This window comes from Sylvia atricapilla, chromosome 17 (assembly GCF_009819655.1).
Source record: "Sylvia atricapilla isolate bSylAtr1 chromosome 17, bSylAtr1.pri, whole genome shotgun sequence".
NCBI classification, from domain to species: Eukaryota; Metazoa; Chordata; class Aves; order Passeriformes; family Sylviidae; genus Sylvia; species Sylvia atricapilla.
This window is the reverse complement of record NC_089156.1, coordinates 9,800,593-9,818,517: the sequence shown is the minus strand read 5'-3', so window position 1 is coordinate 9,818,517 and position 17,925 is coordinate 9,800,593. Positions and strand designations below refer to the sequence as shown.

At 60.4% G+C, this 17,925-nt stretch overlaps 3 protein-coding genes across 4 annotated transcripts; 1 reads left to right on the top strand and 2 right to left on the bottom strand.

The window, feature by feature from the left end:
• Positions 1-156: 156 nt before the first annotated feature.
• On the bottom strand, positions 157-6,068 carry TRPV4 (transient receptor potential cation channel subfamily V member 4). Of its 2 annotated transcripts, XM_066331535.1 has the most exons (15): positions 5,484-6,068; positions 4,382-4,554; positions 4,073-4,225; positions 3,793-3,933; positions 3,403-3,701; positions 2,778-2,957; positions 2,534-2,692; positions 2,328-2,420; positions 2,092-2,165; positions 1,843-2,008; positions 1,577-1,643; positions 1,033-1,346; positions 771-898; positions 442-563; positions 157-309 (listed from the first exon to the last, which is right to left on the bottom strand). In XM_066331535.1, exons 1-15 carry the CDS (start codon positions 5,951-5,953, stop codon positions 167-169), a joined length of 2,682 nt encoding a protein of 893 aa, XP_066187632.1. In that variant the 5' UTR covers positions 5,954-6,068; the 3' UTR covers positions 157-166. The 2 variants fall into 2 exon arrangements, with proteins under 2 accessions (XP_066187632.1, XP_066187633.1); XM_066331536.1 differs by lacking the exon at positions 157-309 and having other exon boundaries at positions 482-563; positions 765-898.
• A 2,767-nt stretch (positions 6,069-8,835) lies between these two features.
• On the bottom strand, positions 8,836-11,831 carry GLTP (glycolipid transfer protein). Its single transcript, XM_066331549.1, has 5 exons — positions 11,594-11,831; positions 10,841-10,902; positions 10,512-10,645; positions 9,757-9,907; positions 8,836-9,594 (listed from the first exon to the last, which is right to left on the bottom strand). Exons 1-5 carry the CDS (start codon positions 11,694-11,696, stop codon positions 9,412-9,414), a joined length of 633 nt encoding a protein of 210 aa, XP_066187646.1. The 5' UTR covers positions 11,697-11,831; the 3' UTR covers positions 8,836-9,411.
• Positions 11,832-12,929: 1,098 nt separating this feature from the next.
• Positions 12,930-17,693, top strand: TCHP (trichoplein keratin filament binding). The gene is given in 13 exon segments (XM_066331548.1): positions 12,930-13,106; positions 13,108-13,245; positions 13,247-13,369; positions 13,567-13,623; positions 14,221-14,289; positions 14,505-14,672; positions 14,887-14,999; positions 15,282-15,348; positions 15,611-15,783; positions 16,010-16,091; positions 16,266-16,451; positions 16,521-16,628; positions 17,101-17,693. Coding segments are annotated over 13 exon segments (1,479 nt in total). The 5' UTR covers positions 12,930-12,944; the 3' UTR covers positions 17,134-17,693.
• The last annotated feature ends 232 nt before the right edge of the window (positions 17,694-17,925 follow it).

Here is a 17,925-nt window from a genome sequence, read left to right as displayed (position 1 = left end):
CTGGGGTACGGCCAGAACCCCCCCGATCCGGGCTGGACACCCGCCGGGACAGCGGCTGCCGGAGGGACAGAGGCTGCGCGAATCCCTGAGGAGCAGACAAGCACCATCCAGCTCAGCCGTGATTCCGGAGCCGCTCGGAGTCCATCGGCTGCCGGTGCTGCCCGTGCTAGAGCGGGGAGCTCGGGGCATGGCCGTGCCGCCGCTCCCGCGGCTCCGCTGTGCCCACGGTGCCCAGGGGCACCACCACCTCCTCGGGCGGGCAGCTCTTGTTCAGCTCCACCACGCGTGGCACCACCGTCGACCACCGATCTGTGGAGAGGGTGGGAGATGGGTAGAGCCGGAAGGAGACTGTGGCTGCTCCCCAGGCTCCCAGATCTGCTCCTGGAGCTCATCAGAGGCTGTAAGCAGCATCCTGAGGGAAGCCCACAGCACGGCGCTCACCTCTTCGCAGCCGGCCCACGGTGTGGGAGAAGCCGTAGTACTGGTATGTGTCACTCTTGCCCGGGTCCTCACTGATGATGCCCAGATTCTGGTTCCAGTGGGACCAGTTCACCTCGTCCACCCTGTGGGGAAGGTCAGACCCGCAGGGGCTGCACGGAGTGCCCAGGAGCCAGGGTAGGAGCTCCGGAACCCACCAGCAATGCCAGCTGCCTCCAGATCAGTACAAAGCATCCACAAAACGAGTGCCCAGTGCCAGCCCCCCAAAATGCTGCTGGCTCTGGTGGGACAGGTTCAGCTGCTCCCCAGCCTCCCAGGGTGCCCACCTTTACCTGAAGCACCAGCGGCGGTCGGGGGTCCCGTCTGTGCCCTTCCCCACAGTGACCATCTCCCCCGAGCGGAAAGCTTTCCGCAGGAACACCGGGAAGGAGCGCTCGATGTCCAGGATGGTGGTGGCCCACTGCCAGGGACACCAGGGACTGCTTGAGCATGGAGGTGCCTTGCCCATGGAGCTCGGGATGCCTTGATGCTGCAACCCCCCCAGGCACAGGCAGCCCCTGGAGACCCTCTGTCCTGCTGCCCCCAGGGTGGTACCTGCAGCTTCCAGATGTGTTTGCTCTCCTTGGAGACTTGGCCCACGGTCTCGCCCATGAGGGCAATGAGCATGTTGAGGAGGAGCACAAAGGTGAGGATGATGTAGGTGACAAGGAGGATGATGAAGACGCCGGGGTACTTGGCGCTCTCGAGCATCTCCAGGTCGCCCATGCCGATGGTGAGCTTGAAGAGGTCGAGCAGGAAGGTGCTGAAGGTCTGGCTGTCCCGGCAGGATGGGTAGGTGGGCACGGTGCAGTTGGACTTCTCGCTGCAGGACTCACTGCTGGGACACGGGTTGAGGAGGGACACCAGGGCTAGGGGAGAAGCGACAGGGACAACGAGTCTGCAGGGGCAATGGCAAGGACAGGATCCACAATGGGCCCCAGTGTGGCTCCATGCTGGCTGAGACCTTCTCCACCACGGGAGGAGGCAAAGGCTGAGCCTGTGGGCAGGTGGGATGGAGCTGGGGGTTTGCAACCCCCTGCCCAGCCATGCTGAGCCACAGGGCTTGTCCTTCCCCCAGCCAGGGGACCTGGATGGTTACCTGACGCGTAGCCAATCATGAAGAGCAGGTAGACCAGGAGGAAGCGGAACAAGTCTTTGAAGAGGATCTGAAAGTGATGGAGAGCAGGGTGAGGTGTGCTGGACCACAGCATCATCACCAAGCTGTGCCGCTGGTATGGCTGGGCTGGGAGCAGGGCAGTGGAGAGCCACAGGAACCCTTCACAAAGCCTGGGGGAACCTCTTCAGGCTGCATTTCCACAGGAGGATCACCCCTGGAGAAGGACAAGACCCATGACCCCAGCAGACCTTCTGGATCATGATGCTGTAGGTCCCTGTCAGCTTGAGCCCGCGGGTGAAGTACAGGGCGTTCATCCAGCCCAGGACCAGTGCAAAGACCATGACAGCCAGGTATGCCTCGATGCCACCCAGGTACAGCCCCGCTGTGACAATCACCAGCACTGAGTAGATGAAGCTGGAGGAGAGTTGGGGTCAGACTCTGCACCCACAACCCCGGGGGTTCAGTGGCTCGTGGTGGCCTGGGGATTCCCCACGTACTAGAGCAGCTGGAAGGAGCCATCTATGAAGAAGGAGTTCACACCCGGGCACTTCTTCATGAACAAGTCTTTGATCTGTGGGAGAGAGGCAGAGGTTGGAGGGTCTGGGTTGCAGGGTCCCCGTAAGTGGGGCCATTGTAGCAGCAACAGATGCATCAGAGGATGGGACTGTCACCCTTGGAGACCCCAAAGAGTTCAGTGGTCCCACGGGAGGACCCCCTGCCTTGCCACACTGACGTTTGTGCAGAAGAAGAGGATTCCAGTGAGGAGGGTGATGATCTCCCCGGCCAGGCGCAGGTAGTCGGCGGTGCTGGTGTAGGGATAGGGCGGCTGCGGGGAGAGGACAGAGCTGAGCTGCTCCCCCATCCCCTGGGACAGAGCCCTGGCAGACCCCCCTGCAAGGCAGAGCTGCCACATGGGGCAGTGCCAGCGTGGGGACTCACGGGGCCTTCCATGGGGCGGTAGTAGGCGACGAGGGTGAAGATGATCATGGCGCTGAGGTAGGAGACCACGCTGATGTAGAAGGAGACAGCCCCAAACTTGCGCCACTTGTCCCTCAGCAGCTCATTGATGGGCTCCACAGCCAGCATCTCGTGGCGGTTCTGGTGGGACACGGGTGCTGACAGAGGGGACAGGGCCACTGGGTCCCCTGCAGGCCCTTCCCAGTCCCCCCCAGCCCCTGCACACCTCGATCTTGCTGTTGTAGACGAGGATCTCCAGCACAGACACCTCCTCCCCACAGGTGTCCAGCGAGGAGAGGTCGTACAGGGAGGAGTAGACGGGGCCGTACGCCCAATCCTTGAATTTCCGGGAGAGGTGCCGGACGTCCTCGTCCGTGATCTCCCGCCGGATGATGTGCTGGAAGATCTGCCAGAGGGAGGGAGAGAGGGAAGACTGCTATCCACTGACCTGGCCCCACCTGCTTGGGGCACCCTGCCCTCCTCTCACCCAACCCTGGGTGCATCCCCCAACCCACTCCCTGCACCCCAGTGGGCTCAGGGTGCTCCTGGGCTGATGCAAAGACACCGTTGCAGCCTTCCGGGATGCTGCAGCTTTTGTATTTTTGATGACTCCCCTGCCCACCCCACCAGAGGCCAAGGGCAGGTCAGGGGGAGAGGATGGGCTGGGTGAGGGTCTGGAGTTAATTAGGAAAGGGACAGAGTGCAAAGGGGTGTTAATTAGCGAGGTTAATAGGCTGAACATCCAGGTTTCCAGCAGTATCTGCAGACAGAAGCCGTGCATGCACTGAGTGTGACAGGACTCAGCAGGGACAGCAGGGAGATGTCCCCCAACACCGGGGGGGACACCGTACCCCGATCTTGCCAGTCTTGGCTGCCATCATGAGCGGGGAGAGGCCGTCGTTGTTGAGCAGGGCCTCCAGGTTGGTGTCGGGGAAGAGCTTGGCGCACTTGACCAGGAGCAGATCGTACATCTTAGTGACAAACTTGGTGTTCTCGCGGGTGTTGTCGGCGATGGCCACCAGGGCGTGCAGCACGGTGTTGCCGCGGGAGTCCTGGCGCCGCAGGTCGGCCTGCTTGTGCCCGTTCTCCGTCAGGTAGTGCACGATGTGCGGCTGGTTGGTGCAGGCGGCCAGCGAGAGGGGCAGCTCACCTGCGGGGACCACAGCGAGGCTCCTGTCACCCCCTTCCCCGCCGCGGGGACATCTTGGGATGCAGCCCCTGGGCTCCCTCTCCCTGCTCACCGAAGTAGAAGTAGCCGCCCTCGCTCTTGGGCTGGAAGAAGCGGCCGCGGGCCTGGGCATGGACATCCGCGCCCTTCTCCACCAGCAGCTCCACGTAGTGCTTGCAGCGGCGCTCGATGGCGATGTGCAGCGCCGTCTGACCTGTGACACCACCGCCCGTCAGCCACCGCCTTGCCCAGGGATGTCCCCCGCGTCCCAGCCCTCCCAGGTCCCTTCTCTGCTCCCTCAACCACCCCAATGTCCCCCATGGGTCCTCCAGCAGCGTCCCCAAGCCCCCCACCTCGGTAGTAGACGTCCCTGAAGGGCGAGTTGATAAACTCCCGCATGTTTCCCGTCTTCTCGGCGATGTCCAGCAGGACGGGGATGGTGTCGTTCTTGCCCCCGCTCAGGTTGAGCAGGGCTTTGGGCAGGCAGGTCTTTCCCGTGGAGGGCTCTGCGAGTGGAGGATGCTGAGGGGGGCCAGGGCAAACCCCCTCAGGCCCCTGGCTCCCCATGCCAGAGCTGTGCATCTCCATCCCACAGGATACGGGGATCTCCAGTGGTCGCGGCACAGCCCCGGCACCAGGGCAAGGAACACCCAGGTCCTCACCTCGGAAATCCTCGTCTGTGAGGCGCTTCTTGTGGGTGAGCAGGAAGGAGAGGAGCCCATCCAGGCCAGCCGGGGACCCCCGGGAGACGATGTCGAAGAGGATGGGTCTGTTGAAGACCTTGAGGACGGGGGGCGGGTCTGGAGCCGGCCCCTTCGCGGCCGGCGGCTGCTTCCTGAGGGAGAAACTGCAGCGCTGGGAACAGGAGCCGCTGCCTCGGCTTCCCCCATCTGTGCAACGAGCTTGAGAGTGCTCAGCCACTGGGGACAGGCAGCTGGGGACACCTCCCGGCTGGGGTCACCTGTGAGGCCAGGGCAGCCTCCCCAAGGACAGCAGCCCAGTGCTCCCAGTCTCTTGCCAGCTCCAACCTGGGTGCTGCAGCGCTTGGGGCCCCCAGCTGTGCCCCCCAGGAGGGACGGGCCGAGGGCTTGGTCACGCTCCGGCACCACGGGTGAAGCCAGACCGGTCGGAGCAGTCGGCAGCAGCGGGGGATGGACCGAGCAGAGCTCCGGGCACCGGGAATGGGGGCACACCGGGAAAGGAGGCAGGAGGGACGGCCGGAGATGTTCATTCTGCGGGCTCATGGGGCATCCCGGCCCCCTCCACCCACCTCCGCGGGGGAACATCCCGCTCTCCTAAGCCGGTTGCACACCCCTGGGTGGGGACACTGGCGGGCCGCCCCAGGTGCCCGGCACAGAGGGGCATTGTGTGTCCGGCCGCGGGCTGCCCCCCCCCGGCTCCGGTTTCCTGGCGCTGGCAGGGCGGAGGCCCTCCTGAAAAGCCTTTTCATGCCTCAGCCAGACGGTCGCACCGGCCAGGGGAGCGGCCGGGCGCACAGAGCCTCTTTCATGGCGCCCGTAAGGGGGAAGGGGAGCCCGCTCCCGGCCCCGCGGTACCGGGGGCTGCGGACCCCCACCAGGGCATGGCACAGCCCAGCGCTGCCGCGGGGAGCTGCTCCCTGTGCGCGGCACCTCCGCACAAAGCACCCCAAAGTGCCGCTCGAAGGTCTGCCCACATCCCTGCTACTGAACATCCCCATCCCCACCGGGTGCCCCCACCCCAGCACCTTCCGCCGCACCGGGGGGCGCGGGGTCCCGTACTCACTCCACGATCCTCCTACGCCAGCGCTTGTTCTCGCTGGGGTGGTGGCGGTAGGTGCCGTAGTCGAAGAGGGAGTCCATGGGGGCTTTCTTGGGCGCGGGGACCACGGGCGACTCGTAGATGGTGGCTTCCAGCAGCTCCATGGGTTTCGGGGCGCCTTTCCGAAAGGCCCCGTGGAATTTCATGCGGAGGTTTTGCTTTCCATCCCCGGCGCCGGGGGGACCCCGGGCTGCCTCGGCGGGGCTCGGGGTGTCCTCGCTCTCGAACAGGTTGGCCAGAGAGGAGAGCGGGAAGGATTCGTTCTGGAGGGAGCCGTCCTCCCCCGCGCCATCCCCGGCATCGCGCGGGGCGTCTTCGGTGTCTGCCATGGTCCCTGCCCGGAGGGACGGGCACGACTGACCCCCCTGCCCGGCTGTGACCCCCGGCTCCTTCCACGAGAGCAGGAGACCTGGCGGAGGAAAACCCCGTGTCATTCCCAAAAGTCCCTTCCCATCCTCTCCCCGGGGCGCCGAGCCCCGCGGCGGGACAGGTCCCACACCCACCCTGGCAGAGGATGGGGCCGGCGGGACCCCCTTGTAGCTCAGAATCTGCCGGTTCTGAGGTTCTCCCGAATCCTGCCTTGTCCCGGCTCTCCTCGGCACCCACCTAACCTCTGCGGGGACCCCTGACGTCTGCGGTGGCCCCTCCGGCCGCGGCGCTGCCGTGCTGGGAGAGGGCGAGCCCGGCCCCGCTGCGGTCAGCCGGGGTGCAGCCCAGGACAGGGCACAGAGCAGACCCTGTGCGCTGCGATCTGCCGCCCAAGGAAAGAAAACATTCCTCGGGATACTCCCCACATCCAAGGAAACGTCCAGGGAAGCGCCCAGAAGCAACAGGAGCTGTCACCGCAGCAGGGCGGGGAGCGAGGCCAGGGCTGCTCCTGATGCTCCACAGCCCAGGGGGGCTCGGTGGGAGCCGGATCTGGGCACCGGGAGGGAACGGGAGCGGCACGGGGTGGGGCTGCAGCCCGCGGGAGGGCAGGAGCAGCGCTGGGACAAGAAATTACGGGTTTATGTTGCCCAGAGGGACGTGGAGATGAAGGAGAGACGTGCTATGAGCGCGGCCAGCAGAGCACTGTACCGTGTCACCGTGTCCTACCCGCCACGTCCGGGACACGGACAGGTGACTGACCTCAGGCATTCCCCCAGATTCCCTTTCCACCAAAACCCCTCCGGGAAACCCAGCAGCGTTAGGGCTCAGCGCAGCTCCCGCCTGTGGGGAGCTCAGCCTTCCCGGGACAGAAAAAGCAGCGGGAAACGTGTCATTTAGTGCTGGGCTGAAGCTCTGTGCGACAAGCCACAGTGGCTGGTTGGGCTGTGTCGGGAGAGCAGCCCAGCCGGGGAAAGGGCTCGAATGAGGCAGCAGGTCCTGGTAGCCATGTGGTGCTCCCCTGGGCACGGAGGATAAAGGTGGAAAACAGCTCCCAAACCCTGCAGTGACAGGGAGGCGGTTCAGGCAGTGGCCCCTTCTCCCTGCTACCCTGAGGGACACCCAGTGGGGATGGTGCAGCCCTGGGGGACACCCAGAAAGGACAGTGCAGCCCTGGGGGACAGTTTCTCCTCTTTGCTGACCTTCCTGTCATCCCCGTCTCTGCAAGAAATTCCACAAGCACCTGCCAAAGCCCGCAGGTCCCACATCCCAGCCTCATGCAAACAGGGGCCCTCTCACAGCCGGTTTGACCTTGGACAACGGAGAACTGCCAAGCACACGGACCCTGCGGGCTGGGAATGGGGACGGAGCACCTGACCTCTCCAAACTGTCCAAGGACCCGGAAAAGTGCAGCTTTAGGGAAAACCCGGACACGGCACGGGCTGTCACACACCTGCTGTCACCGAAGCTTGTGTGGGAAATGAGGGACTCGGGGCTGGTGCCGTCAGCCCGGGCGCTGCCAGGAAAGGTGCTGTCACAGGGGTTTGATTTGGCCCATTAGTTATTTGGGTTTGGATTCTTCAAGCTTCCTCACCTCATGGAATAACTGAGTCAAGGCACAGCTCTCGCATCCAACACAAACCCCACCTGTGCTTCCCACCTCTTCCCAGCTTGCACCAAGGTACCTCCCAGCTGGACCAGTGTCCCCAGTCAGTGCCCACTCCAGCCCACCGCGGGAGCACGGACGCTGTCACCAACACCGGGAGGTGCAGGGACATCTCTGGGTGGGCGCCAGAGAGGATGTCCCATGACATTAAAGGGTGATCCGGTGGGAGTGAATCACTGAAACCACGACGGGTTCTAATCGGAAATGCCCGTCGGGAGCGATGCAACTGCTTCCCCAAACCACCCTCACTGCTGGACCCGTGCTCACCTCGGCAACAGCCAGGAGCTCGGTGTGGGCAGCTTGAGGGGCTCGGAGCCCGTGGGAGCCCCCTCCTCAAAGCCCGGGAACCCACCCGGCACCTCAATCTCAGATCGTGAGTCCCCAGGTTGTCCAGACATCCCGAGGCATCCGTTAGGGTCCACCTGACCCTGCTCAGCCCAGCCCTCGACCCCGGCCTCACCTGGGGTCTCCATCCTGCCTCGATCCCCGTGTGCTGCCCGGAGAGCTCCATCCTGCCCCAGTTTCCATGTCCCCGCACTGGAGGCTCATCCAGCCCCGGTCCCCGTGTCCCGGCCCGTCCCACTCCCGGTCGTGCCCCGCCGTTACCCGCTCCCCCGGCTCCGTACCGCGAAACGTCCCGTGGAAAGTCCCGTAAGCTCGGCGCCTCTGAGTCGCCCGGGGCCGGTCCCCAGAGCGGCCCCTCCCCGCCCCGGCCCCGGCTCCAGCGGCGGAGTCAGCACCGGGACCCGCCCTCGGGATCGGCCTCCGCCCCTGCGGCCCCGGGCAGTCCCTCGGGAACACCGGGCACAAAACAGCTCCCGAGGCACAGCCCCAAAATAGTCCTTCAAAAAATAAGCCTCTCCCAAGGAAAAACGTCTCTGACACAGCCCTCCCAAAGAACAGCCCCAAAAGCCCTCCCAGACACAGCCCTCCCAATGAACAGCCCCAAAAGCCCTCCCAGACACAGCCCTCCCAATGAACAGCCCCAAAAGTCTTCCCAGGCACAGCCCTCCCAATGAACAGCCCCAAAAGCCCTCCCAGACACAGCCCTCCCAAAGAACAGCCCCAAAAGTCCTCCCAAAAACATCCCTCCCAGGACACAGCTTCAAAACAGTCTCCAAAACACCCTCTTCAAAGCCCTCCCTAGGAAAAAAAAACCCAGAAATCTCTCCATCCAAAACAGCCCTGCCAGGAACAGACCCAAACCACCTTCCCTGAAACAGTCTCCCCAGACACCCTTCCTGACACAGCCCACAAGAACAGCCCCAAATGAGGCTCCCAGGCCACGGGTACTGTCAGTTTTTATTAATTGCTGCTCCCGCCGGGCTCGGGAGGTGAGGGGGGCTCGTAAGGCACCACAAACACCACGGGGACAGTCCCAGGTTTCCCAAATCCCGGAGGGGTTTGATCCCAGGCCAGCACTGGAGGAGTTGGGGTCAGCCAGGAAAGTCATCAGCTCCTCCACCACCATTCTGGACAATCCAGTGTCAATCAACACGAGGTGCCCGTGGGTGGGTTCCAGGCACAGTCCGAGTGCCACTTCGTTCATCAGCAGGACACTTCATTCCCTGCCCCACTGCAGACAGGAATCCGAGAGTTGGGACTAGGAACTTGTTCTTCCTCTTGGGAAATCCGAGGGTGACACCCACAATTGTTTTATTGCCATATTCTTAATAGAAAGTTAATTACTGTTATTTTTTTGTTGTTGTTGTTGTTAGAAAAGACGTTATCCACTGCAGATCCAGACAGGAATCAAAGTCACCAGAGAGCTGGGAGCTGCCCCAGTGAGCTGCCTCAGTGATGAAGACATAGGTAACACCCATCACACGTTATTTAATCTGTGCCAATCCTGTGCCAGCTTCAGGCTTTATAGCTCAGCTCAGCATTCATCTTCGTGTACATCTCGTAAATTGCATCCAGGATTGGAGTGACTCTCGTGAGGAACTGGTGGATTTTTTCTATGCTTTCCTCTTCCTTGACTTCTTTACCCTTCTCCAAGGCCTTCAGCAAATCGGATTTGTAGGGAAGAGCGTAGACTGAGCCCTATAAAACAGGGAGAGGGTGTTTGAGTCTCACAAACCCAACAGAGACCATGGGTTGGGTTGTTCCCATGCACCAGCACCGTGGCGTCTCCAGACACTTGTCAGTGCAGGGAACAGCCTTAGGGATGATGGTTGGATGCTTGGAGAGGGAGGGAATGCTCACCGTGAAGAGCTTCTGCAGCATCCAGCCGTGGTATTTCTTCAGTGCAATCTCATAAGCCTTCAAGGCATTCACTCGGATGAGGTTGGGATGCTCCTCATCCCTCTCGCCGTCGGAGATGCTCTGCAGCAACACCAGAATGAATTTCAGACCCCTGGGAGAAGAGCAGAGATGTTGGGCTCAGGGGAAGTGGGTGCTGCTTCCCAGCTTCCAGTGTTTCCAAGTATCCCAAAAACCCACAGTCCTGGCAGTGCATCCCTCTCGGAGAGCTGGTGCTTGTCCCTCTGTGCCCATCCAGGAAAGAGAGAGAGAGAAGGGCTGGATGGAGCTCCCAAGGCATGTCACCAGAGAGCTGGGAGCTGCCCCAGTGAGCTGCCCCAGTGATGAAGGCATAGGTAACACCCATCACAAGTTATTTATCACACTCTGTGCCAGTGCTGGATGGAATCCCCAGGTGAGGCCAGGGCTGAAGGCTGAGAGGGCAGGGTCAGGTGTAGCCCCATGGATCCTCCAGGCACTGTGGGGTCCTGACCTGTCCAATCTGTGGGCTCACACTCTAAGGCTGAGTTCCCAGTGCATTCCCAGGGGGGAGATCTGAGGAGGGGCTTCCCAACAGCTATACTCCCCAAACACAGCAGCCCACACCGCCCAGCCCCAGCCCACAGGGACCAGCCCAGCCCAAACAGCCTCCATTTGGCATCCTCCAGCTCCCCACATGTCGGGACACAGCTGGAGCAGCTCCTGACGCCGTGAGTCACCTTTTCAACCACATCAGCGCCAGCGTTGCGCCTGTCTTGGGCCAGGCCGAGCCGTGCAACTCCTTCTCCACCTCCAGGATGTTCTGCAGCGTTTTGAACTTGGCAGGGTTGGAGTCATAAACCGCCCGGATTTTCTGAGGGTAGAAAAGAGGGTTGGCTCCCAGGAGCAGGGACTTTGAGCAGGAGCCCTGGGAATAAACCTGCGGCCGGATGAGCCAGTGCTGAGCTCAAAGTCCCCGTGGGAATAAAAGCCTTTTGAAACACCTCCAGTCCCACAGCATCTCTCCCCAGGGATTCTCCTTTCTGAGCCCTCCTGAGTCTCCTCCTACCTTGATATTTCCAGTCAGGTCTGCTTTGACCGGCGAGTAGACGATGGGAGTCCCCAGGCAATCTGTGGAGACAGGGAGGGAGGACAGGTAGACATTGGTGACACGGGGAACACCACAGACTTCCCCTTACCAACAGGTTTCACTTTAAGCACAGCTCGGGCACTGAGAGACGCCAGTGAGACTAGGAAAGGATCTCTGAGCTACATACATGGCTGCTGGCCCTTGGGACAGCCCTGCCACCTACTGCAGCCCCACAAGTGACCTCCAATCCCCCTGTCTCCGGGACACAGCCCTGGCAGAACGTCCTGGAACAGCCTGACCGGCACCGGACACTGCCCGTCCGCAGGCAGAGAGCCCCACGTCCTGCCCTTCCGGGGCTGCCACCGAGCCTCCACACAATAGCTGACATTGTGGAGGGGAGCCCGCACATTGTGCCACGAGGGCGGCCACGCCGACACCCACCCATGTCCCGACACGGGGTGGGATCCATGGGTGGGATGGCAGCTGCGGGCGATGCCTCTGGATGGGGCGCTCCAGGGGACGGTAGGACGCTTCCCAACGGGGCTGCTCGGCAGGTTTGACAGGATCGTGATGCAACCCCGGCCCCGGCAGAGCAGCCAAACCCGGCGTGAGCCCTGGATCAGGTAGGGGGGTCACCACGCAGAACTGAGGAGGGGGCACCCCGGAGAGGCTGAGCCCGCAGCAGGCCTGGTCCCAGCCCGCATCTCCCAGCCCCGGCCACCCCAGTCTCACCGAAGAACGGCGGCAGGTGCGCCACGGCCTCCAGGAAGGGCAAAGTCTCGATCTGCTTATCAGCCGGCAGCGGCTTGAACTCGTGTTCCAGCAGCAGCGCCATGACCGGCACTCCCTGCCCGCTCTCCCCCTCACCGCTCCCCGGCTGAGGGGGCTCTGAGGGCAGCGGGGGCCGACCCGGCAGCGCGCCCACGCTACGCTCCGCCTCCCGCCGCTCCGACCAATGGCTGCGCAACTCCCGTACGGCCGATGCGCAGCCATTGGTCAGAGCGGCGGGGGGCGGGACTCGCATCCCAATGAGGAGGCCACGCCCCCATCGCCCCCTCAGACTCGGGGCCTGGCTGTTCCCGGGACCCCGCGCTGCCCCGGCCGCGTTCCGAGCGCCGGGCGGGCCGGCGTGAATTATTCACGGGTGATAAATATTTTATAGGGAACAGATGGAAAACAAACCTCAACGCGCGGGAGTGATGAAACACCTCAGTGAGGGGTTGGGTGGGAAAATGACACCGAGCGGGGACACAGAGAGGTGAAGAAGGGGTGGGAGCGGAGGGGGGCTCAGCCCGTTCGCTGCGTGGGGAGCGGACTTGCCGGTGACAGGGCCCCAAATACGGTGTTTTTACCGGTTATTCTGGAAGAACAGGTCGTGGGGCGATAGCGATCGGTGGCTGGCAGGGCGGGTGCGGATACAAGGCGGGTGACAACCTCCGTCCCCGCAGCCAGCCTCCCGTGGAGCCCGGAGCCCGCCCTGAGAGACGCCCGTATCCCCTCCCGGGACGCCTGAAGCCCCTCTCGGTGTGCCACGAACCACTTCCGTGGTGCCTGCGGTGCCCTGAGCCCAGCCCAGGGTGCTCGGAGCCCGTCCTGGGATGTCCAGAGCTCCCTTCGGGAGGACAGGAGGGTCTCTCGGGATGCCCGGAGCCCCTCCCGTGGTGCCCGCAGCCCCTCCGGCGGTGCCCGGCCTGTGCCGGGTCACGCAGCGGCCGGTCCGGTTGGGTTCGCTGCGGGCGGCGCCGCGCTGGTGCCTTGCCAAGGCGGGCAGAAACAGAAACCTTTAACCCCTGAAATATTTACAGCGCCACAAACCCCGCGGTTGCTGCGCGCTCCGAGCCGACACAGCGACACCGCACCCGGCTCGGGCCGGATCCGCACATCTGCGAGCGCTCGGGGCGCGGCGGTACCGGCGGGCCGGCTCGGAGCGAACCGATTCCCCGACACCGCTCCATCTCCCGTCCCTCGCTGTTCTCCTCCCTCTCTCCCCGCCTCCCTCCTTCGGCGCCCGCCTCCCTCCGTGTTCGCGGAGCCCGTCTCGCCGTGTCCCTCGGCGGGAGCCGTCGGCGGCGGGCGCGGAGCGATGTCGCTGTGGCCGCGGTGGGGCCGCGGCGCGGAGCGCTGGGCGGCCGAGCGGCGGGAGCTGGAGGCGCGGCGCCGGCAGCAGTGGGAGAGCACCAGCCGCGCCTTCGCCCGCGCCGCCGCCCGCTGCTCCTTGCAGGCGCGGTGGAGCGAGCCCCGCGTCCCCCCCGCCCAGGTACGGCCGCGGTCCGGCGGGGTCCCGGGGCCGTGCCGGGATCCCCCTGACCGCCGGTGTGTGCGGCAGCGCGGCGGCGGCGCGGCGGGACGCGGAGGAGGCGGCGGCGCGGCTGGAGCTGCGGCGGGGAGCGGCTGCAGCGGCTGCTGGGCCAGGAGCGGGAGGCGCTGGCGGCGGAGCTGCGGGAGCGGCAGCGGGGCGGGATGCGGAGCCGGGAGCTGCGGGACGGCCCCGGAGAGTGCGGGAGGAAGGTGAGGGAGCGGCCCGGCCGTGCTTATCCCGCATCCCGGGGCTCGTCCGGTGAAGGGCCGCTCCCGTGGTTCAGCTGTAACCAGCGGGACATGCTGGAGTTGCCACCGCTTGGTGGCCTGAACCCCTGTCAGCCTCGGCCGGATTTGGGATGCTGAACGCTCCAGTATCCTGACCTGACCCAGCTCTGTGTTCCCAGTTTGCTGAGCCGCGGCTTCCCGAGCACTGGAACAAAAACAACGCGGAGCCCCGAGAGGTGATGTTGCTTTCTCTTGAGTCCCTGCTGCCTTGTATTTATTAAACCGGTTTTTAATTTGAAAGTCATCGTATCTCTACTGTTGTCACTCATCTCGCATCACAGCAACTGCACCAAGTTCTGATGAACAAAAAGCAAAGAAGTGAAAGGGTTTAAGTATAAATAGTTTTTAAAAGCCTTCTCAAAGCTGTTTTGAAAAGACAGAAATCTGTTCAGACTCTGAGCAGATTTTCAGAGCTTGCAATGTAAATATCTCAGGTGCATAAAATATAAATAGTATAAAAATCTTAATATCTCAGCTGTACCTGCCATGCTGTGATGCTTCCTCATTCTTTATTCCACTCACGTTTTGCTCCAACATCTTGTGTCACTGTGTGACAGTGTCAGTCTTGTGTCACTGTCACTGTGTGTTTCCCATGTGACAATGACCCTCAGCTCAGGACCTGGTGGGCACCTCAGACACTCGGCTGAGCCCACCTCTGCAGAGACAGATCCTGCTGGGATTTCAGGGCCAAGTGGTGCTCTGGAGAGTCCAGACGATCCTGGGGGACAGAACCTCTGGCACTGATGGCCCTGCTGCATCTGTTGTGTTTCCAGGCAGAGTCAGAGCTGCACAGGAAGCACATGAGAGAGGCGTGGAGTGATCAGCTGAGGCAACAAAACAAGGTATGGGGGTGGCCCTGGTGTTCTGGTCACTGGGGGGACTCTGAAATGCGTGTGCAGGTAGAGGGGTGATACTTGTGCCACGGGGGCTGCTGCCAGGAAGAGCACTGTTAACAAAGCCATCCAGCTTGCAGGAGTCTGCTCTGTGGATTTTCTGAGCCAGAAGTTGTTTCTTTGTCAAGCTAACCTGAAATGCTGTTTTCTTTTCTTTGGTAAAGGAAGAGGTGACCAACCTTGAAGAAAAGAAACATGACAATGAGTACGAAGCAGCACGAGGGGAAACGCTGGAAAGAACAAGACAAGAGGAAGAGAAGCGTCAGCTGGAGAAGCAGCGAACAGAGACATTGCTTCAGCAGATAGAAGAACTGAAATTGCAGGAGACAAAGGTAATCTTGACTTTCTCCTCATTTGAGAAAGGAATTTGTTGCTTCACTTGGAAGTAGAGCAAGGCTGACCTGACCTTTTCTCTCCATGTTTGCACTGCAGGGAGGGTTCTCCCTGCCTGCGGAGGAGCAGAACAGGGTACAAACTGGTCAAGCATGCTCTCTGGGATGTTGTATCTCTCTGATATACTCCCAGTGCTTGTGTTTTCCTTTTTAGGCAACAAAGCTGAAGAAGGAACAAGAGAATTTATTAAAGCAGCAGTGGGAGCTGCAGAACTTGGAAGAAGAAAGGAAACAAATGGAAGAGCACCGGAGGAAGAAAGACCTCGGGTAGGACACCAAGTGGAGCTTGTTTTGGATAGAATCTGTTCCTGTGCCCACAGCAGTACGTGGGGCACAAGAAGAAATCCCAGGTCACGGTGATAGGATGTAAATATCTGGGTTTTGGTGGACTCACCCACAGCAGCCAAGGAGCAGAGGCACTGGTGCTGTTACTGCCTTTTGTTCCTCATTGGCACACATGTACCTCCCTGACTGCTGTTGTACAATGATGTGGTGCTTTAGAGTCGGTGTGGTTGTTTTTTTTTAAATTTTGCTTTTTTCCTCTTTCAGTCGCTTTTTGAGGCATCAGTGTGATGTCCAGTTAAGGAGACGAGCTCAGCAGATACAGGAGGAGCTGGTAGGAAATTCATTTGTACTTTATAGATGCTGTGTGGTGAAAAAACTTGTTGTGTGTGGTTTGTGTCTGCCTCTGATTCCTACAGATCAGGAGGCCCCTTCCAGCTTGTGCACAGGGCTGGAGCACAGATCTCAGGGGGAAGCAGCAGCTGCAGCATCTTGCTGAGCACACCCTTGACACTGTCAGCAGTAATGCCTAGAGGAGCCCTGCACACAGGTTGGGAGGCTGTTGGATAGTTGCTAATCTTCTGGTTTTTCCCCAGGAGACAGACAGGCAAATCTTATCAGCCCTCCTGGAGAGGGAAGGCGAGGATCAGCGCCGGCAGATCGCGCGGCGGGAACGGGCGGTGCCAGACGTGGCCTGGATGAAGAGGGTCATCGAGGAACAGCTCCAGCTGGAAAAGGAGAGGGAAGCAGAGCTCGAGACTATGTTCAGGTGAGTCTGCCCACCTCTGAGCCTCACTGGGAGAGTCCTGAATGTGTGCTGAATGTTCCAAGTCAGGGGGTCACTGAGAAGCACAGCTGGGCTGGACACACCAACTGGCAGGGAACAAACCTGAAGAGAAACCCGAGTGCTCCTCTAAAGCACAGGATAGCTTGTCTGTGCCTGTGGAGTTCACAGGGGGGTTAACCTCAGAGGTAATTCTTCCTCTCTCCTTTAGGGAAGAAGCGAAAAAAATGTGGGAGAAGAGGGAAGAAGAATGGGAAAGAGAGAAGGTGGCCAGAGATCGCCTGATGAATGAGGTGATGATCTCTGTTGATGATGTGTCTTCCTCGGCTCAATGGAGCCATCACTCCACTTGTAACCCACCACCCTCTGGAGCCTTCCAAATACCAGGGTGGATTTTTTTGCTTGTCTGTTGTGTTTCCTGAGAACTGTTGAACCATCTTCTCCCTCCATGCCCTCCCTTTGCACAGGTCCTTGCAGGCAGACAGCGCCAGATCCAAGAGAAGATGGAGTTAAACAGACGGGCCCAAGAAGAGTCCATTAAGTATCGAGAGCAGCTGATCAAAGAGCTCGAGGAGGCGAAGGAAGGGACTCGCCGGGAGAAGGAGCAGGAGGAGGAGCAGCAGAGAGGCCGCAGGAGGGAGCTGCAGGCACAGGTAGGCTGAGCTCCCAATACACACCTGCCTGCTGAGGCTGGCCCATCTCACCCCGTTTCCCCTGCACAGGGGACAGAGCACAGCCTGAGAGAGGAGGAGGAACAGCAGCAGGGATGGGCCCGGCAGCACCTCGAGGAGCTGGAGCAGCAGGAGGGCAAGGAGGGCTGCCACAGCAGGGTAAGGTCACACCTGGGTCACCTCGCTGCCACAGCAGGGTAAGGTCACACCCAGGTCACCCTGGCACTGGGGTCACCTCGACACACGAGCCCATCATGGAGGGTGAGAGCATCACTGTCTCTGATCTGCACTTTAGTCATCACAGTGCCAGGCCACAACACTGCCTTCTGTGAGGTTCCTTTCCCTCACAGAGCTTTACAGTTCTCTCTTTTCTTTTTTGCTGATATTGAGATATTAGGCCCTAACTTGTAAAGAATTTTTGAGGCAGGTGTGTTGCTAATGCCTCAAAGGGAGTTTGGTACAGGGCAACACCCCTGCTCAAAGTCTTTGACTGTCCTGCTTTGACTGGCTCTGAAAAAAATTTTGAATAACCCTACCTAAAGCCCCTTAGCTCCTGTGCATGCTGAACAGCATGTGTGGATTAATTCCAGAGCCCATAAACCTGTGCTGGTCTTTGTTTTGACCCCATTAGTTCTACAGTTACCCAAAAGCAGCTTGGACCTGAGGAATGAGCACGAGATGCGGCTCCAGACTACAGGAAGAAAACTGCGAGGACTCAAGGAACTCCTGAAATAATGGTGCCTCTGGAATAGCCTACAGTAAGATCAAGACTTGGCTAAGTAGATTTCTGAAAACATTTAGTTGTGGCCAAGCTGAAGAGGAGAAAAGTTCTACTGTCTTCAGGAATGTGGAGGACTGAGCACCTCCAGAGAAGTGAACTGCTCCACTCTGCATTCTGGAGTTGTGCTCATGTATTTTAGTACGTGAGAGGCTGAAGCAACCCAGCAAATACAAGGGCCCTGAGCCACAAAAGAATCTGTGTCTCCCCAGGAAGAGGAGCTGTGAAACACCCCAGGCTCTGTCAGACTCCCACCTTGGGGAATCAGGCTGTGCCTGGGTTCCCACTGGACTTTGAGGAGTTAATTCATAATGCACATTGTAAATCAGTCAGATCATGTGTGCTGTGGCAGCAGTGCTTGTCCAGTTCTGCTCCAGAAGGTGCTGGAGACTTCATTAAATGTTGCTTTTCACTTGTTTCATAAATAATGAATAATTGAACAAGGATGTGTTGTTTGGTTTTGTTGGTTTTTTTTTCACATGAGCAAGCTACTGCAGCAACAGCAGAGGAGCTTGAGTTGATTGTTGCAGTTCATTCCTTGCAGTTAACATCCACTACTGCAGCTTGACATCAGTCCTGTCACAGTGCACAAGGAGCTGTTACAGGGCTGTGACAAAGACTGGCACTTCACTCAAGAGTAGAAACCTTTCCAAAGATCTTCAGAGAACCAGCAGTCAA